A 22,247-nucleotide genomic window follows, 5' to 3' on the forward strand; every position below is an offset into this window, starting at 1 on the left:
GCTCAGAGCACTTATTAATGTTATTAGCTGAAAATCACAGGATGACCACTGTGGTAGAACATAATTAGCTCCACTCAGTGGGGCTTGAGGTGAGTTACGTAACTGCTCAATTGTACCCCCTTGCAACTCGTCAGGCACTTATGAGCTCCTCAGATGATATGGGAGTTGGTCCTCCATTTGGCGTTTGCCCTCATTGGCGCACAGTGGGACTCACAGAGAGAAAAATAGCCATTAGCTTCACACAAGTGTATCAGAGGGTTTGATTTAATGTGCTTCAGCTCTCCTGTGCAAGGGCAGAGGATGTTGTGGTGAGGTGAGCATAATATGCCCCAGTGGTGATTCCAAAGCGTAAAAGAGATGAAAAGACATAACACCCAGATACTTTAACTTCTAAACTAACAAAGTCATGATGCATTTCCTTCAAATCATCATTGTGTCATCAGATAAAACAATTTATTCTTTTTTTTTCCTTACTGTCCTTTCCTTACTTTCCTTACTTTTTTTCCTTATGTGTTATTATAGTGTTTGTGTATGTGGGGTTAGATCAGTTTAATGTATATTATCTTCTATGTTTTACTTTTGAGTATACATTTTTAATATATTAGCAATTTAAAAAACAAAAGAACATTTGTAAAGTTGCCGTAGTTAAAGCTATTTTTGTGTATTACTTTTGTGACAGGGCTGCTGCAGGGCGAAAGTCTCAGCTCAGTGTGGACTGAATTAATTATCTTTGTAGACAGATGTCAGATTGATGCAATGTGGATTATGTAGATACCTCTTGACATCAAAAGTCCTGGACAGATTTTGCTGAGCCAGAGTTGGCTGTCTCATTTCTTTGATCGTATCTCTCAGTCACTGTCCATTCCCCTTTCGTGTCCTGGTACCCTGCACCCCACAGCCCAACGGAAGCCTGGAATAGCCAGGGAAAGCGCAGTAATTGAAACACTCATTGTGTTCCTCCTGAGGCTTGTATTTCCTGGATTCCCTCTTCCCTTGTCCAACTTCCGGACTCTTTTTAAGGAGCTGGTTTAGCTCAGTCTCGCTAATCTTGTTTGTAATTTCCTCCAGTGTTGTTCCAGCATTATTTTAAATCCATTTAGCCCAGCTTGAAGCGAGCCTCAGCCTGCTGCCATTCTGCGGTGTTCACATCCATCCCTGCAGTACTGCACGTCACCCGGAGTTGATTCTGTAGAGTCCGAATTGAGCTGCATCCCAACACTCATTCACTCGGCAGCTTCACTGCTGACAGCAGCTCCACTTGGGGCTCGGTAATGGAAGCTTAATCACATTAGGAGTTGTGAACACCCGCGTCATACTCCAGATTTACAAGGAATCCAGGTCAGTGTATTCAAGACCCACCCCTCAGGCTTCCCCCACAATCTGCTGAGCTGAGCGGCAGCACTCCTCCCGAAGTGCCTCCGTCATCACTTTTCCATCCAAAAGCATGTGTAGGCTGCAAAATTAATTCTGGGGCAGAATCATTATACATCCGATAACTTGCCATGAGGGAAGAAGAGGAAAACTCTATCACGCTTTGTAATCGCAGCTAGTCAGAATGACATTATGACTAGTGCCCAAATCCAGTTTGTGCACAGCGCGTGTAATCGATCCTCTGCCGTAAGAGATAGCAGGGATCACCAGCGCTCCGATCGAGGGACCGAGGACTTTGTTGAAATGCTCCTTAGTGCATAGACTCGGGGGAGGAAGCGCGGCACGAACAGATAGCAGTCTTTACAGTTAAGTCTCCGGGGAACTGAAGGGAAATGTGAAAGTAAAAAGGACAGCATAGAAATATGAAGTAGAAGTATGGTCATATATCACAATGAATAGCCAGGGAAAAAAATGATGTACTGCTTTTGATATTTTCCCCACCTGAAAAAAGTTTAAAAGTGACAATTTGTATGTGCAGCCATTTTTTTTTTAATAAATATAGCACCACATGTAATGAGGGATAGCTTTATGTAAGTGTAATGTCAAAAGTTAAAGCTTCATTTTCCAATATGTTCTTCCTAATACAATTTTTATTGACATTTTAACTGCTGTGTGTGCTAAATCTGTGTGCAAGTGATGAAGTACAGTTTTGACAGGCATTACGTTGTGATTATCTTTTAGTGAAAGTTAGTCTCATATACATACTTAGGAAGTGAATTTTGGAGTTTATACTAAGAGCTTACATGACCAAGTGTAGGATATTTTTGGTGGGCACTTGGAAGCTGCCTTATTTGCAGCTGCAGGTTATGAGGATCCTGAGCAGGTCACTGCAGAAGCTCTCAGAGAAAGAAGGCAGCTAAGCCAGATGCAGGTGTACGTCCTGTTCTTTCTCTCCCGGGTGACCTTAGCTGCGTGTTGCTCCGCGTCGGGCTGTCTGCATGTTCTCAGTCACCTGCGGGCTGTTTTATGCCAGCGAAGCGATGACAAACAGTGTCAAGTTCATCAGCCGGGCCCATGTCAGCTGTGCTGAAGAAGAGCATGACAAGAAAGGGCCGCAGAGGCCCAAGAGGAGAACAGGACAAGAACAAGCATTAGTGCAGTTTCATTCCAGAAGACGCGGCCTTCATGACAAAAGCATTACGTGACGAGTGAAGCCCAGGTGCTGGGGTGTCCGGCGTTGCAGCCCGACAGGAGCCCACAGCAGCTTTACTGCAGAGGAGGAAGCTGTAGTCGAAATTCTGAGGCAACGTGGCAGTCCTGTCTCCTGGAGAATTTAGATGAGCGTTTCCCCGCTGAGGACAGGCCCAGTCAACTGGCCAGCTGTAGCATCCGCAGTGCAGAACGGTCGGTACACATCCATCATGGTCTACAGGCAGGTGCAGAAGCAGGGGCAATTTCATACTGAGGTCACATGGACCATCACGTCCCGGGTGAAGGTCACTGAGTAAAGGATGGGCCTGTACAGTCCTTAGATTGGTCTGATCAGTTTTTTTCTTGAAACTTGTATTCTCACCCCCATGAGCCCATAATATTGCTCATCACCATAGTATGCCTAATGTTTAACACATAAGAATAGGGTTATTTTGGTTGTTGTGGGTACAGTGGTTCTCTTTAAAAATTGTATTAAATTTAGAGTAATGACAAATAGAAACAAACACTCAAAGCAAATGCAATTTATACAGATGAAGAATATGCATTATTTCCCTAGGTGTACGGTGGGACATTGGGTATCAAATTACTGTAATATCTTGGTTAATTCCTTGTATTAATTGGCCAGGCCTGTAAGATCCAATTTAGATTTTCTTTGTGGTATATACTAAACACATGCAAATATAATCTAACCTGTAGCAAAGTGTAAATTAATATTTAATTGAAAAAAATATCCTAAGAAATAACAATTTTATAACAAATGTTTCATGGAAAAAAACCTCACGCACTTAGTTTAGTCCAGAGATTTCTTAAATTTTAATCTTTTCCTAATCAAATTAGTTTAAGGTATGACTATTTTCCATGTACTGGACAGTACAATTCTCAATTCCCAGTGCCATTAAATACATATTTATATGCTTGAGAGTGAAATAAAATGCACTTTGAGCCAGAGAAACATGAATAATGCAGTCACAGCATTCTTCGTGTTTGCATGTAAACTTTGTTGAGCAAAATCCAATTCAGTTCCACTCGGCTAATCTAAAAGCTCTTCTCACAGCAGCCCATTAAATTCTGTAACCTGGTTTTGCATGTATTCGTAATGTATGTTTCATAGCCACCGTCAGCAATATGGTGTTGAGGTTAACGCTACATTTCTTTCTAAACAAATTCAATAACCTGTATGTAAGATACTTGTATGGGGTTGTAGCTGCTTGTAGCCATTTAGCTCTGCTGCTGCAGTTACTCAAATACGGTGTGGACCAAATGCACAAAGTAAACATGTCCCTCTCAAGTCTAATGATCTGGGGTGGAAGAGTGTATTTGTACTGAGTCATCAGCCCTCTCAGGGCCCTCTGTATCTGAAGAGGAGATGCACAGGCCATCAAAGGTTAAGCAATCACTAGCAAGGCAAATGGCTTTTCTTTGAGGTCTGACAGTGACCAGGGCAAACAGTTCTGAGCCATTGAGTCAGACACCGTCATTGACTACAGAACAAGGTGTTATATTTGTTATACTGTATATGTATATTACATTTGTTTACTACATTTTCTTCTAGTTTTCTCATTCTCTCCATCTACTTAGTGCGTGCATGCTTTATATAGATACAATGTTTTGTCACTGTTTAATATGCATGGTATCATGTTTCTTGATGTTTGGTTGGGGTGACAGGTGTACAATATGTACTGGATTTCTCAGTGGGTAATTGCATTGGACATGTTCAGTATGTGTGGTAATTACAGCTGACATTTTTGTCAATGCACAGTGGATAGACCTCTTATTTGAATGTCTTTATCATACCTTTTTGAACTCTATTTCAGCAAAAACTGACAAGTTTTTTTTTTTCTTGATGGCTGCTGCACAGAATATTTCAAATGGGCATTCTCTCTTTGACTCCAGTGGAGAAATAATTATTTCCAAGCTTTTCTAACAAAGAGGAATTCAATTAAAGATCATTATGTTGTGCATTGTGTTCTACTGTAGGACACCCCAATCCAGAAAATTTTCTGTGGGACGAATACTTAAAAGACACCGGCTCTACTGCTGTTCCAAGCCAGGCATTTTGTATGGTAAGCACTGTGTAAATGGCAGTAGACTGGCCATTTTAAAAGCCACACTTCAGCACCTGACATGCTACTGTCTGGTACTGGAATTACCTTTCTGCTTTGCTGTAATTTGATTAATTACTGTAAGCGCTTTAACATGGTTGAGAGAATAATATCTAGCAATTGTAAGCGGTTGAAAAAAGAGATCACTGTTGAATCAGACGAGGGATTGATGGGTGATCCATTGTATCTTCCAGAGAGCGTCACACCGGTTCCAGGTGAACATGAAGCTGGAGGCAGTGGACAGGCGGAACCCCATGCTGATACGGGTGGCTACCGTTGTGGACACTGAGGACTACCGGGTGAAGGTGAGGGGAACGACTGCCAAGCCCAATTCAGCTCAACGCTACAGCAGTCAACTACTAATGTAATATACTGCACCTTCAGTCAGAATCAGATTTAAGTTAGAGGCACAGATTTTTCAGCTGTTTTCCCAATTCTCACAGTCATAAAAGTGGGGGAAAAAAACAACTCATATAGTCTACATTATTCATTTAGGCTACATTATCCATTAATAATGTGTTTGAGTAACGGAGCTCTGTAAACACTTTGCTGATTATTGACCACCTAGACTGTCCATTCATTTTGCTGCAGGTATAACATTAAATCCTATCATACTTCACTGGTATGATAAATGCAATTATCTGTAGGCATGTATCTTTGTGCCCTTCAGCTGCGGAATTCTGAATTTATAAACCTATACATAACAGCTGAATGAATCGGTAAGCATATTTATGCTGATACCTGCGTCTGACATTTTTGTGTCTTTTTCAAGTTTTGCTTTAAATTAATTTTTATTATTTCCACACAACTATATAGCCAGTTAGAAATGTTATAAGAATTGAAGTAGCCAGGGTCTCATGTTGAAAGGAGAGAATACAAGGCTAAAAGCACCACTGTGCAGATTTTGGCAGTACTGAAAAAGTTCTCAGAAATGTAGAATAATACAATCCATTTCATTAACCTCCATAGGATTGTAGTGCTCCTCGGGGACTTGCATGTTAGGGCGTCCTTCATCTGATTGTGGTGGCAGGTAAAGAGGGCAATGCAGATTAAATCTATTCAGGTGCCTAACAGCAATGACCGCCACTCAAACGCTCATTGCCTTTGTTGCGCACAAACTGCACCATTGTTAATATTACATGAGTAACATGGCATGTGGCAAGTGCTTTTGTGTAGTTTTCTAGTTTTCTAGTTTTTAGTTTTAGCTTTTGTGTAGCTGTTGTTCAGCTGTCCTTGAAAATCTTAACAGCCACCAGATAGTTGTCACCAAAGGTGATAGTTACAGCAATGACAACCGTTATTTAGTAATTTTCAATTCTGCTCTTAACTTTTGTTTGGCATGATCATATTTATTTTTATTGGATGCATGAAACATGTTCTCAAGGTTTTGTGAGATGAATAGGGAGTTGCAACATATGATGTAGCTTTGAATAGTGGGCTGCTGTATGGACAGGCCTGCCCACCACTCCTGACCTTAAACTTGGTTAGGCACATAACACGAGAGCGCTTTTGATTGCTCAGTGACCTCATTTTGATAACAAAGCACTCTGTGGTTTGATTTTATCCTGCCCTTAGTTCAATTAATTCTGAATTATGTAGACAGACAGTGGCCAAATATTCAGAATAGTTGTAGCAGGGGTTAAATGTTAGGCACTGCATGTATTAATCTATTTCTCTGTATAAGGAAAAACAGTCACTTTGTATTACCCTGTTTTGGCAACTAAGCAGGGGTCTCTCTTGGGTCCTGTGGGATACAAGATACCAGGGTTATTGAAATGGGGTTGAGTCAGACTGTGTCTGTCCATTTATGGTTAAGTCTATTTTAAAAGGATGTTAGAAAAAAAACAAATCTGATCCTGGCATGCATAAACATGGAATGTGGAATACTGAATGGAATTGTGTGAGATGGATCAGTAGGCACCTGAAAATGATTCGCATGCAACTGCGATAAATCCATATTGTTCAAATAGGAATTGCAAAATTCATGTGTCTTTGGACAAGGCTGCCTGATCCTGCAGATATACATTTTTTATATCCTTTTTGATTACTGTTTGGCCCTGGCCCTCCAGGATTAATTTTTAATGTCAGGTCCTCATTATGGCAGTACAGAGGGCCTTGTCATGCATGGGTGAAATAAGGAGAAAAGAAAAATAACAGGGTTTATAACCAAGCCTTCTTTAAATTGCCAGGTTATTACTACATAATTGTGCAATGTACAGGCATAAGTGTACAGACTGTAGTTTCTTGTGATTTTTTTTTGTTTAAACCTACTACACAGTTTAGATGAGATTGTAAAATTGTACTTATTGCAGATCAGTTGTGTATAGGGTAAGCAAATTAGCATTATATAAATAATCATGTTAAGCCATACAAAAATTGATGTATTGAAAATATATTTTAGAGTATATTTTTAGCTCAATCAATTTAAAATATTTTAAAATTGTAAATTATTACCATTTTGGTACGTTATCATATATTTATGATATGGATTCATTTTTTAAATTGTATTTGCAAAATATTCTTGGGCTGAATAACATATTCTCAGTATATTCCTCTTTGTTTCATACCTGTATGGGAAACAAAGTTGCACATCTTTCTCAGCTTCTGCCCTCCCGCCTAGATCCACTTTGATGGCTGGCATGACAAGTTTGATTTCTGGGTGGACTCGGACCTACCAGACCTACACCCCTCCGGTTGGTGCGCCCGGACAGGTCACCCCCTGGAACCACCCCTACGTGAGTCCAGTCAAACCCGCAAGTGCCTGAGAGCTTCACATATCCATATCACACTGGAATGTTGGTATAACAGAAGATAGGATACATTCCCCGGCTTCAAGCACCTCTCCTACATTTCGATCCCTGGTATTGATTTTGCACTTACCTTTCCTTTAGTGATAAATCTCACTGACGCATGTGGTGCAGTCTATCCTAGCATCTGATAGTGATCTGCTCAGCTATTCCTGCATCCAGAAGCTGAAAGGAGAACATCAATAAGTATTACACACAAAGGAAGGTGGTTCATCAGCCTCAGCCGTGAGAAAGTGTTGTGGCCCACTCTTTCAGCACAATTACTTTTTGCTGAAGTAACATTGACATTGCAGAGTGCACAGAAGGAATACCCCTCAAGTAAATGTGTAAATGTAGTGCCAAAAAGAATGCTGCTGATTTTGTGAACAAAACAAATGGTTTTCGTCCTACATTTACTCTTTCATGAACTGCATTTTATCCAGGTTTATTTCATCTTAACCCCTTGTTTGCTGGATATTAATATCACGAGATAGAACTTTCTGAATTTGCTCTCCCTAGATATCGCTCCACTGTGCCCGGAATTACATCTGTCAACTCCTGGAAATGCTTTCTCTGCCATCCCTCATACAGCTCATCAAACAGAGAGAATTATTCCCCTCATAATTCGCATAATCAGTCCTTTTAGTGGAAAACAGTCTGTGCAGATTCATTGAAGTGGGATTTGTGATGATGTTTTAAATTCTATCACTGCCCATATATGCTGTTTTACTGAATGAATGGAAAAGGGCTGTTCGACACGCATCAAGTTGTTATTCATTTTCAGAATAAGAAGAAATTGATGCTCGCACAGGGACTGTTACTCAGGGGCCTCTGTGTAAACACTGTAGCTGGGCAAACACATGGTCTGGGACATAGTTAAGCGTACGAACGTGAGAAATTCAGAAATGCTATTACAAAGGAATATTAAGTAGCACAATGGAAGTGGTAAATAGGCAAACCCATACATTGAGCAACAAAGTGAGATTCAGTCCCCCATCGAGTTGTACAAAGAAACCCATTTGCTTGGCATCACAGAGATTGACTGGGCCTTTGCACCGCTGACAGACTGGAATTCTGCAGTGTTATGCAGTGTTAATATTTGTGCTAAAGAAATGGAATAAGCTCTGAAACAGTCATAGTCAACAGTTTCTCTAACATCCGGTGGAAGAGGGTGAAATGCAAAGTGTCTGCATAGAATTTTGCAGCAAAGTATTTTTAGAGTGCTACTGGACATTGATAAATGCGTGTAATTACAGTAGGGTATTTGACTTTTGTGACTCTACAGGTACAGTTGATAAATTAAAGGCGTACAATTGCACTCTTTAAACGTTTTTATGAGAGTTAACGGTTTGTCCAGTATAAAGCTAGTTTTATGAGAGTTAACTGTGTGTCTGGTATAAAGCCAGACAAACAGTTGGGAATATCTTTTAAATACCTGGCTTAAAAAGGCACACAGGCAATATGGGCCAGAGCTGTTATTAGATATTTCAAGCTCGTTTTGGATTTATTTTTCCATTCGATAAACCTGAAGTCCTTGTTTTGATTTTCGGAAAACAAAAAAAATCTGGCATGCCTGTTTGGCAAAGGCTGTGTACTTCTGCTATTGATACCATAGACTGGATAAGCTCAAGCTTTGTCTACTGCTTTCTTAAGGAAGTGTCCAGTGCCATGCATATGTTTTCCACATGCATGATTGACACACTCTGGGTATTTTTTCCAGGGAGGATAAACGGCGTAGGTGGATTTGAAATAGGTATGCAGTGATTGTGTGCTGAGGAAAGTGTTGCGGTTTGGCTCTGTTTGTGACTTTGAGGCATTAACCTCGTCATTGCACCACACGATAGGCATATAGCGCAATACAGTGGATTCCACAGTGTCAAGAAGATCTGTATCCTCAGAAAGGGCACAAATTATGCAGGATACCAATTATGTATGGAACGTGCCTATTCTCAGGAAGAGCACCAGTTGCAGGAGATATTGCTGTCCCCTGAGAGGCATGGGTCATTTGGCAAGGATAGTTAAATTCTGTGATGAATATCATATTTAATAATGTGAGGTTGTTTAGGTCTGTAAGAGCCCAGTTCTCAAGACAAAATACAGATAAGAGGACAGTGTAATTAATCAAATTTATTTACTACAATTTGACAAACATTGAACAATCAACAAAAAGAAAAGAAATGGAATAAACTAGAATAACCAGAACACACAGGGACAAACATGAAATGAATCACTGAATAAATGATGAATCTTATAGCGACAAACAAAACATGGATAATGTGAAAGGTAAAGTCTGTGTCTGTGAGTTTTGGAATGAACAGCCAAACTGCAGGAGCTTATAAAATGATAACTGCGGCTTGATGTTAGCATACAAAGCATTACTTCTTGCAACATGTGCAAGCTTAACTTAACCATTTTTAGTTAGTTCATTCCATAAGAACAACTGTAACAGACTTCAGAAACATTATTAATGCATGAATAAATGGTTGTGTTTAAACATCTCATACATGATCATTGCTATACTCACAATCACACACACATACATACTTCCTCAGAGCTAAGGGGGGGTCACCTATTAGAGCACCCCCAGATTCATTTTTTTTTTTTTGCTGCACTTATATAGCACTGCAACTGGTACTCCACATGGGCACCTGGATCAGTCATCGATCGAAAACTTGCAGCTTCATTTGCCACACAGTCTGGATGCTGCGTGACAAAGACATGCAAATCTCCACTAACCTCTGGTTGACTGTTGCTAATGCTTCCCTTTGAAGTACCAGGCACATCAGAGGTGTGAAGCACCTCACACGGATGGTTGCACCAGGATGGCGTTTCCCTGGGACGCCCGCGCGTCCTCCCGCGCCCACCTCTGGAAACGCTATCGCTTTTCTTAAATTAAGCACGATGCAGACAGAATTCCATTTTGAATGGCGCAGTTTTGATTTACGGCCCCGTGAGGGAGAGAAGTCGTGCAGAGCACTGTCCTCTCCTTACCAGATGGCCTGAGCCGTGTACCCTACAACAGAAAGCCAGCGAGTGGATTTTGTTGATGTCAGTGCAAGTGCAAATGTCATCTGAGACCGGGCAGTGGGACACATCTATTCTCCATCAGACACACATTGAGGTTGGAATATTCGGCTCGCTGCTTTCTGTCAAGAGTGGCCAACACTTTGTAAAAACGATTTAATCTTGCGCACCGGGGAGAAGACGCTCCCTTAAAATTTAAGGCGAGACCTTATATTTCCAGGCAATCAGGAAGTGTTGCAACAAAGCAAACGCACCGCAACAAGCTTGTGGCTCAGAGACACACAGCTGCTGTCATTGTCGAAGTGCGACGCGGAACACATGAACGCAGCATTTTGTACAGTATGTTCTTGGCAACACGCAGCTTGTTGATTTTAGGTTTCTGTCATATTCAGGATCATCATCAAATGTTACTGGGGTTTGCACCTCTTGGCAGGTGCCCTTGCCAAATGTCATAAACACAGACACTGTAAAGAAGCTATCTGTTGCCAGCATTCTGGTAATGCTGTACGCAATTTATATTGACTAGATACCCAATTGATAATGCTGTGAGTGCCTGGTAAAAAGGAAACGGATACCCGTATGTCCAATACAATATTTTAAAAATTACCAGAAAGATGTTTTTTGTAAATAGACCACAAATTACTTTAACATACATGTGAACACACAGTCACATTCTGGAAAGAGCTTTAAACACAGAATGAATTTGAGATTTTGCACAATTAATCAACGTCTCCCAGTGTGCAGTAAATATTTCAGCATAGAGTATTGTTCTTCCAAATAATTGTAGTCCTCACCACATCTGCTCGTGAAATCTTTATTGATCCATTAATAAAGCAATCTCTGTGTTTCTGAGTTTTTTTCAGCAGCTGAGGTTTTTTTAACCAAGTAGGGGCTACGGTGTAATGATAAACGATTGGTGCTGAGTGGAGGTCAAGACCCAAGGTCAGGGTATCGACAGTCTGCTCATAGTCAAATAGGATGAGGAATTAAAGTGTCAGGGTGTGAATGGGGTCTGCATTACTCATTAAGATGTGCAGGTTAGGTGGTCCCTAAAGTGAATATGCAGTTAATTTACTATTAGTAATGAATTGTTTCCATTTTCTATTCATTCTCACCCCAGTGGCAAGCAGAGCATGCGGAAACCCTCAGGTTGTGAATGGTTTATGAATAATAATAAGGATAATAAGAAGTTACCTCTCAGATGCATTCGCCAGGGGAACTTAAAAAGTTTAGATGGTAGTATCAGAATCAGATAAAATGGATTATGTATCTTCTAGTGAGTAATGTGACATCTCTTAAAATGGAATCACATATGCTCTAGGTAAGTGTATTTCCTTGTGAAGGGTGACTTGTGTCAGACAATAAATTAAATAAGTATAACATCAATTAAAAACAAAAATAAATCTCCAAGATCAATATAAAAACAAGGTAGTATTATCACACAGAAAGGATGCAGGAGTAAATAGAATGCATTGGATTGAAATGCTTTGTGAGGAAAAAAATGTTGGAGGATGGCTAGGTTGATGTGTTAAAATAAGAGATGCGCTTTAGTAGGAGACTCGGTAGGCCTCATGGTGGTGGGCGGGTCTTTCCTCCACTGGGGGGAGAGAAAATGGACATTCAGATGGGTGAGTCATGACTCATTGGGTCACTGTTGTTTTCAGGACCCTCAGACCTCAAGAGCTCAGCGAACCAGGGAACGTGCCCAACTCCAGGGTGCAGGGGAGTGGGACACATCAAAGGAGCCAGATACACAGGACACCACAGGTGAGTGACCCACTGGCCGCTGCAATTCCCGCTTGACCGCGAGCAATGAAGGAAAACGCTTATAATGGAGCCTTCAACCTGCTGCACCCTCCCGGAGCTACTCAGAGAAGATCCCTGCGAAGTTTTACTTTGACATATAGAGGGCTTATGGGTGACTCTGATAGTAACAAAACAAAATATATTCATGGGTTAAAGATCTCCGGCACCACGCCGGAAATCCGGCGTGCAGAGATTTTAGACCAGGCAATAAATTATGACTAGTGTATACAGGCTCTGATATTACCAAACCGTAACGCAATTTTATTAAAAACAATCACTCATGTGGTGTTTTTTCGGATTAGTTTTAACCAGTGGTAGCCTGTTTAGGCTGTTTAGGCTAGGCCTGTTACTGGCACGAGAATGCTGTTCTTATCCAATCGACAACTAGTTTGAAGTTTGAAGCACAGTAGAACGGGGGGTGAAAAATAAATGGCAATAGGATTGGTTAGATGAAAACGGTAATGATGGATAAACGTTCGGCGTATGTTGTCACAAATTAAACGACCCCTGGAGCTGCTTTGCACCGTGTGTTGGAAAAAAATACAGTATGGGACAAGCGGTAAAAGGTCTCGGCATGATACAGATAACTCCCTCACACAAAGCAGCTGTTCGTGCTCTTTGTTATACGTCAGCGTTGCCGGGAGCTGTGGCCACTGTAGCTGCTGCTGCTTCATCCATCCAACCGCGTGTGCAATCATAAAGTCTGCACTTATAGCGGAACATGACCTGTCTTTCAGGATAGCGCCAGCACTGGATGACCTGTGCAAAACATCACAGGACAGAACTGCGCTCTCCAAACTTAGCGTGTCAAATACACAGGCCAGCTACCTATCCACTCACGACATTGCTTAGCGCACAAGCTGTCAAAACAGATGTTTTCACAAAATGTTGACGAGTCCACAAACCGCAACATGGACAGAATTTTCTATGTATTGGTCCGATTCTACGATGATGACTTGGACAAAGTTGTAACACAGCATCTTGCTACTCAACCAACTTTTATTGAAGTTGCTCTTTTCATTTTTAATAGCATTTAAGAAAAAAAGAAAGCACTTTTTAATTTGAGCATGGTAATACAAAATTATATTAATGCATTTTTTTTTTTACAGTTTCGTATTAAAGCTGTTGTGATAATGCTAAATGTATGTGTGTCCCATTTTGACCACCCCCCCCTCTCCCCCAAAAAAAAAAAAAAATCAGGCTCAGAAAAATTTGTTGCTTTCAGCCCTGTATATTGACAAATTATATTTGTATTTAACTAATTTGTATTTAACACACCCCTGCTAGTCATTTATATACCCAGCATACCAGCTTGGTTGTGACGCATTTGAATAAAATATAATGGAAAAAAAAATATATATTTATATATATTACTCTCATGACTTGAGAGAAGTAATGTTTTTCTTATATTAAATTTCAGTTATTGTAATCCATTGTTCCAGGATTTTTTTTTAATTGACTGCTGTAAATTCCAGTTGTGACTGTAGACCTTTCCATTCCAATCTTCAGCACAGCATAAATATGAATTGTGACCAAGTTAGACGGTAGTCTCTGACCAATGTGGATCCAAAGAGGAACAGCTGGCTGTGAGCTCTTAATCCAGGGAGTTTTGGGGAGCCAGACTGGGAGAACTCCAGGTTTTCACAAGGAAAAGAGGTTTAAGGAACAGCAGTACGTCTGGCCTCAGTTCAGAGACAGATCCCACATGATCTGTGGTCTGTGTAGCCGGAGTCCTCTGGATTCCCTTTGAGTTTGCGTCAGCAGGGATCAAGCATACAGTCTATCGCCATGTTTAAGTCTGATTTTACCTTCGTACAGTGGCAGGGGTACATATAGATGGTTCTGGAAATCATGGCTTTGCTGGCTTTATGAACTATCAATCAGTCTCAAAACCTCAGAGTAAGGACTTTTCGTTTTCATGTTAGATTCCGTCAAACTCTATAATTTTGTGCTATAAAGCAAATAATTCTCCTTTTGTAAAAAAAGGCAGAAGCAAATTGCTAATTCAGAATTGTTAATTATTTATATACTTTTTTTTTCTTTTTTTTCCATTCAGGATTTTTTTTTCTCCTCTTCACCTCCTGTGAAGTGTTCTGTTGTTACCAACACTAGCATTTATGTTAAAAGCACCTTTTACCTGGTGGATATTTAACATAATGCATTAACACCAAGCTGTACAAAACAAACATCTCAATTACACCTACTTAGCACGACTGCTGTGAAAAATCAAGGAGGAAAACAGCAGACTGTGAAAGATTCTCTTTTACTTTGCCATTATGGTGTCGTCTTTTTTGAACTCTGAATGGGGCCCCATGTTTCAGTAACGGTGGACTGTACCCACAGATAGCCTGTAATTTGTCCCTGCAAACTGCAGCCAGGTCACCACCGTGTTTATGGATTAGCCTGTTACTGAAGAGGCATGCAATCCATGTCGAATAATCTTCGGTAAGATTCTGGGGGTGCTTCTGAAAATCAGTAATAGTTCCAGATTGGATCATATAAATTAACATAGGATTTTGTAGAGTTCTGTTTAATATGGGTCTGTTACACATTCCTTTGAAATCTGCATTACAGATGTCAAATCAAGATAACTTCTAGTTCACTGAATAAATTTTATTGTATGGATTGCATGATCAGGTTTATGATGCTGATCTTCTAAATTTCTTCTGAATTGTTTCTCATCTCTGCGGGTTTTGAAAACGGAAAGCTTTATCAAAGAGTGAAAGCTCATTTATCTGGCTTCTCACCTTATCAAAGGGTAATCACATCTGAATAAAATGAACACCAAGCCATCTCTGTGGAATGCAGGATCAGATGATTCTGCATTATAGCAAAGATTTTATGTGCAGCATGATTTTAAGCAGTGCTGCTGTAATTTCTGTGCTCTTAAGAAATGGAACATGTTGAATGTAATTATCATATCATTTACTTTCTCTTTGCATGAATTTACATCATATTAAGATAAAACACAATTTTATATTCGAGTATAAAATGAAATACTTTTTCTCTTTTATGATAGCCAAATGCATGTCCACAGACCAGGGGTTGGGTTTTCAGTATAGAATTAATTTAATTTAGATTTTTGGCATAATGTGTTTGTGTGATTTTGATGGCGTGTGCCTAACTGTTTGATGGCCTTAGGCCCATTGTGATGATTAGCCTGTCACAGATAAGTACGATAAATAAGCCATGTTCATACATTTTGATTTCATCTGCACATTATAATATACATAATTATCATTTGCAGCTTGAGGTGCTGTTTTTACTCCAAATCCTTGTAGTTTATAAAGTAAGATTTTATTTGTGTGTGTTTGTGCATGCATACTTGTGTATGTGTGCATGTAAATTGATTTAATTAATTGTTATAGCTATATCAGATATAGAGTCTGTCTTTTAGGCATAGCTGGTTGATCTTATCAAATGATGTTATTATGATAAAGGGGTGGAGTTATCTCAGGGGTTTTTACCCTCAAATTTCACACAGAAGTAATTGTCCTCTATTATCATCTATTTTAAAACCAACAAGGGCCTTGTTTTCCATCCCCACTATTAACAGGCTGCTGCTTCTTTTCAAGGAGTACTGCATCATGTGATGTGTTGGGGCACTCATTCTGAAATGCAGATTTTTATTTAGGTTGGATAAATAAGCTACATCCTGAGAGCCAAACCCCACCTGAATGTGGTAATTTTAGCTGCTGAATGAAGTAAGTTGTGCTCAGAAATCTGTTTTTTGAGCATCTGGTCCCTTCAGGTGCTTGTTGACTATTTTGCTTGAGAACAGTGTCAAGTTCTTTGCTTAGAATGGCGTCAGGTTATTCACTTCTGCTGAGCGTGAAGTAATCCTTTCCGTCGGGCTGCTGACAGCGCACTGCTTCCTCCGTGCACTCATCAGCATGCACATATGTACCCTTTACCTGTCTACATCATCATTTCCAGGGGAGGAAGTGAGCGTATAACTTTGAGAACCCACTTTCTGGTTGCCTTGCTACCACATTGAAAGGTCAGACACCCTGAATGAGACAGTGTATGGCTGTGGTGTATGCCTCCAACTACAGCAATGACATTAATATGGTTGTCCTCAAGTGTATACATTCAGTAGAATCGTAATATGCCAGTAATCTGCTCTGTTGCACACCGCTTTTGTTTTCACACTGCCCTGAAGAGTGCAGTTAATAATCATATTGCAACTCACAGTGAAGGTAAAACTTGACATTCATGATATCGTTGCGGGCATGCTATACACTTATGGTTCTGTTTATGGTTCCGTTGGTAAATGTCTACAACAGTTGAAGTTGGCTCTGTTGTTTGTTCCTGGCAGTCTACCATAATTCGAGTTGCTGTGCAGTTCTTTTGATCTGAGTTATTTTATTGTTTGATGTATAAAGTGATGAATACAGTTATGTTTCTTCATGACTTTGTTCCTCTATGGGGAATACAAAGCTAAGAAAATAATGTGTTGAGACATTTTAAATAATGAGATTTTGCTAAATTTTCAGAATGATGTTTTCATAGAATTAGTGTAAGTTAATTATTTTCAAAAGGTATTGGACAGGTATTAGACACATTGATCTCTAATCCACATGAACCCATTATCTGAATCTGAGATAACAAAGTTGCACTACTGGCAAACCTACTGAAGGTGTTGATTTATTCCCTCTTGGCACGTTTCCATGTGTGACATTTTTAATAAGAGTGGGCCCTCTTTTGGGTGGCCACCATGTTTGGTTTTATATAATGGTCCCTGTTGAACTGCAAAGCTGAGTACCTGTTGACCTGTGGTGCATTGTCTGAGAATTTAAGATGACTGTATCCAAGGTATTTGATTATGTTGGAAATGTGGCCAATAGCTAGCGCAATAAAACAAAAGGACTCATAAATCTTTACAAACAGCTCAATCTGACAACAGATCATATTGACAGATGCTGTTTATATGTTACTCAGTTAAAGGAATAGGAATTAAGCGAATAATGATTAGTTTTTTGTTTCTTTCAAATTGGGGAAATCGTTTTATTTGAGAGGTATATTTATTATCAATCAACTTAATAGGTAAATGATTACCAATCTGTGGTGAAAGGAGGCATATTCAAGAAAATGAGGGAAGTCGTATTGTAATCCTTTCTGATCCTGTAGGGATTAATACCAAAATAACACCAAAACAGTAATCTTGGCAAACTCAGGGAGCCTTTTTCTGTTGTGTTGATGAAATGCTTTATCACACAAGAGCTAACACAGGTTTTGTAATGACTGTTTCTGAGGTTGTAACAGTGTCTGTACAGAATTTTGTAATTCTGTTTTAGAGGTTGTAAATCATGAATAATGTAATGCGTGAGTTGAGGCTTTGAGCTCTGTGAGGCAGAGGCTGATTCAGGATAGTGAAGTGTTGGCTGCTCTTTCGACAGGCCACAAAGGAAAGCCCGGCTAGGTATGCTGAGCAGTGTATTTATGCAGCATGAAATGTGTCTGTGCTGTCCTATTGCTGACTGTGCTATTCATTGCGCCACAAAAACAAACACTTAATGAAGGCTGCATATTTCATATATTCAATCCCATACCCTATATGCACCTGAATGTGATGCTTAACAATAATCAGGAAAAGTTGCTGTGACTTATGTGATTTCTCCCTATTGTGAAGGTTGCTTTGATGTTTATCACATTACAGCTTACATACTCATAAGAGAAGTTTAATAATAGATTATTATATTATTGTCATATTATTATATAATCCGTAATTATTATGTAAATCATTGTAAAAACTGGCAGAAATGACATCTTGGTAAACAAAGGTGTTTCGTTTTGTCTGCTCAACTTTTAAAGCGCTCTATCTTAGCTTGCTTTAACATTGTGATAGCATAGAGATGGTTTGCCATTTTTTATGTATACAAACTAAAGCAAAACTGGTTGCGAGCTCTGTGAGCCCTAGTGATTGGGTGTGAGGTTGGACATTTTATGGCCACCCATTAGGGAAGACACTGACTCCACTTTGCCTGCTAGCTTTTAGCCCCCCCCCTCCTAGTTCTGCCTGGTCATTTGCCTTTAGTCCGCTCGCAGAGCAGGTCAGTTGGCAGCAGTCAGTTATTTGCGGTAATCATGGTGATTTCTTTTCCACCATTTAATGGCAGTTTTCACAAGGAGGCTCTCGCTACCGTGAGTGCAGCAGACTCCATCAGCCGCTTCCACACAGGCAGGGAGAGGCAGCACGAAAATCGTGCTGTTCATTCATCAAAGCACCGCTCCAGATGAGTGTGGGGAGCCGGCGTTGTGGAGGATGAGATTGCGTACCCTGTTTTGAATGAATAAGTATCAGCAATCAGAGGTCCTTTCTGTATGCTTCACAGCAAATATCATGCCTTGCTTGCATTTAGGCAATGGGAAAAAAAAATGCAATTAAGAGATGCTATGAAAGTGATTTTGTCCTCCATTGTGAATGACTGTGCTTTCCTCTAGTATAGAGGATTGACTGTGTACAATGGAGGGTAAATTGGCCAGGAGCTTCTACTAAATAATGAATGGAGCTTTACTTCTCCTTTTTATTAGTTGCTGAGTTTCACATTTTAACCTAACACCGTGTACTGCACTATTTATGTCATTGCTACCAAAGGTATCAGAATTTTAACAACACAGCAGTTTTGGATTTGTTTGAGATATGCTACACAGCACAGTATGTATAGCATATGATGCTGTATATGGGTACATTTTGGGACAGTGTTCGTTGAATTGGATGTGTGCCGGGACTGTATATATACATTTTGTATGCAGAAAATAAAGGACAACTCATTTGAGCTCTCTCTTGGGAGATACGTGCTCTACTCTGGGAACTAGCATTACAGTAAATATTAGGGCTGGGCGGTATATCGTCTTTTAAAGGTATATCGATATATTTTCAAATGAGATGTAGGATGAGACAATACCGTTTATATCGATATAGTTTGATGTTGCGTTACGTAACCCGGTTCTTCCGTAAAGCCGTGCCAGTGTTTGCATCTCTCCTCTCTCACACTCTCCGCGCAATCCCGCCCCCACTCTCCCTCTGCGTCTGCGCACAAACGCGGCCCCACTCACTCACAAGTTCTCCTGCAACATGGATTGCAGCTGTATATTTTCCATTTTGTTTTGATCACAGTCTGTTTAAGTAAAAGTGTTTTGTGACCAGGGTCTCCGTTAGCCGGTAATTACCCGTTTTTTGTCTGGTAAAATTTATAAAAGACCGATAAATTAAAAACTTGCTGGTCAAAATGTCCGGTAATAATGCTCATACAAAACGTCAACCTAGGTGTACATTATGTTTGCTAAGATATGATTTTTGGTCGCCCAGCCCTAGTAAATATGCATAGCGAGGACACAGATAGCAGGACTGGTCCTATGTGTCGCCAGTTGTAGGTCAGGGCTGCTTCATTTAAATACTTATAAAGAGTAAACAATGGTGGTCATTCTAACACATTCACATTAAGAAAAAACAAACAAACAAAAAAGTGTTACCACAGTGATCATTGTTGCAATGTAGGGAGTGGGCCCATTTTTATTGCATCTGGTCAGTTACATTTCTGGCTGCCATGCCATGGTCTGATGGGCATCGAGCCAAAGCCTACATTACTACAGCTATTACAATGATTAAGATTGGGCAACAGCATGAATGAAATTTTAATCAGGTGCACGCTGTACAGTTTTCTGTATTGTACTGTGGACTTACAGAGAAACTCGTCTGATACGTTTCATTTCCCTGCAGATGTAACTGAGTGAATAATTCTCTCATGCACCGATTGAAAGCAATAGGAGGACAGAAACATTCCAGGAGCTCAATATTTATTTTAAAACCTTCTGGTGAACAAAGAAAACAAACAACAAAAATATCTTTTGTACATTTTCATTGCAGCCATAAACAAATTAGCTGTAAAGTACCTGATCCATTTTGAAGGTTAGTAACTAGCTGCAGAAATGGTTTGACAGCTAACTAGTCAAATGAATTTGACTAGAGAGGAGCCATTTGTACATGGAGTTCAGCATGTATCATGTCTGCTGAAATGCTTTCTGTTGGCAGTGTGATGTCTACTTGGACTCAACATACTGAATTGAAGCCAATACTGATATACACCCCCACATGAGTGCACCATCATAACCACTTACCATCATGCTTACTTTAGCTGAACGATGTATATGCATCCAATTTTATGCTTGCCAGTTATTTATTCCATCAAGAGTTTTTCCTAAATGTATTTTGTACCGTTTCTCCACAGTCATGTTCATGTTGCTCCATGACTGCAGTTATGCCTGTTTAAAGCTGTTATGGTGTTAAATGGCATCGGATAAAGCGCGGCGTCATTTGCCTTCCTGTGTAGTTCTGTGGTTTAATGGGACTGTGAGATCACTTGGTGAGTAATAGTGGCAGGGAGCTGCTTTATCTGCTATTTTTTTTTGTAGAGAAGAAATCATGAGAAAATGAAATGATGGATCCGTTGCACAGGTGGGCTTACCTCCCCCAATGGCAACTTCTATAGTCTGATAGTTATTCAGGGCACAGAAGATGGAAAATGATGACCTGTCAAAGTCCTGGCTGCCGCTGTGTGGAGGTGCTATCTGATGATGCTCTCCACTCAAATTGTTCTCAAATTCTGTGCTTAAAATACAATTGGTGAATAAATCAAAGCTCTGAATGTGTCATACTGACTTATGATAAAAGTAGAGGCCATGATTTGACATATGATGGCAAATCACTGTGGCTGCCAACGGATTTGAATATGGGATAGTTTCTAGTAATAACAGGTATTTGTCCCCTCTGTAGAGATTATTCTCCTTTTTATAGCCTTAAAGGCAACGCAAGAACACCCAGCTCTAACACAGCACAACTGACTGCTTAATTCTACATTGTCATTCAGTGAAAAGTCAAGACTGCAGTTCAGTTTGACAGGTAAATGACTTGAAACCTCATAAGGTGTTTCTCTGAATAAGCAAAAGAGAAATGAAGGGAAGGTCAGTGTACATTTATGTGAGATATTCAGCTGGAGCTGGAAATACATGGAGGGAAATCCCAGTCCAGGTATGTGTTTAAAACTTACTTAGAGTTACTTAGAAAATTACTCAGAGGATGCATCTGCATTGCTCGGGGTGCCATATGTTGTGCTATACACAGCGGCCTTGGCACAACAGGGGAGCAAGGCAGAGTGTCCTTCCAAAGGAAAAAGGCACAGGAGCCAGATGGTCCCCCAGATGTGAATGAGTTAAGTTCTTAAATGAAAAGTGCTCCGTCCTTCAACGACTCCACACCTCATAAATTAGCCACAATACCAGGGATTGTTTCTTTTTTTTTTTTAACTAAATGCACTTGAAGGAAAGAAAGACAAAAATGTGGAAAACAGTTCTCTTTTTCATTTAATTCCATTTCACATGTAGATTGGCCCATTCTTTGAGCTCCTGCATTGATTTTGTGCTGATGCCGTAGCTCTAATTGTAACTTATCTAAGCCTCTTTTACGGGGCCTTTTTATCACATGAAAGCCGTCAGCTGGAGCCTGGAGTTAGAGTACTTTGTGTCATCTTAAGCTTTTCCTTTCCCTGTGGAACATATTGCTTAGTATGGGAAAGGGATACAAAGATGGCATTAATGCATCTTTTTTTTATCAAACCAGCAGGTCCTTGCAAGTGTATTTAATGTGTCTGTAATCTGTGAAAGGGAAATATTCAAATTCTGTGAAGTGCTTCATTTGTCAGAGGGTAGTATGTGAGCAGTAAGCTTTGGATCACATGAATAAATCTTTCTTTACTCATCAGCTCACACATTAAATTGTTGTATGTCACATTTTCATTGGCGCAGTTCTGTAGTTTTAAAATCCCTTTATGGGGAAAGAAGCACTTTTTTATTCAGTCACTCAGTTTAATAGAGTGACTGCTTAATCATTGTGCTTTTTCATGATACTGTCAAGATGGTTGAACATTAGTCTCTAGAAAAATATCCG

The 22,247-nt window shown here is 40.0% G+C and overlaps 1 protein-coding gene across 2 annotated transcripts in view; it reads left to right on the forward strand.

The window, feature by feature from the left end:
• LOC118772664 (lethal(3)malignant brain tumor-like protein 4) overlaps window positions 1-22,247 on the forward strand; it is an 87,492-nt gene that overhangs the window by 28,810 nt on the left and 36,435 nt on the right. For both annotated transcript variants that reach the window (XM_036521195.1, XM_036521196.1), the window contains exons 11-14: window positions 4,561-4,646; window positions 4,880-4,990; window positions 7,306-7,420; window positions 12,160-12,262. In XM_036521195.1, coding sequence (XP_036377088.1) covers window positions 4,561-4,646; window positions 4,880-4,990; window positions 7,306-7,420; window positions 12,160-12,262 — 415 coding nt within the window. The remainder of the gene's footprint in view (window positions 1-4,560; window positions 4,647-4,879; window positions 4,991-7,305; window positions 7,421-12,159; window positions 12,263-22,247) is intronic.

The sequence above is a fragment of the Megalops cyprinoides genome, chromosome 2, assembly GCF_013368585.1.
Source record: "Megalops cyprinoides isolate fMegCyp1 chromosome 2, fMegCyp1.pri, whole genome shotgun sequence".
Lineage (NCBI taxonomy): Eukaryota > Metazoa > Chordata > Actinopteri > Elopiformes > Megalopidae > Megalops > Megalops cyprinoides.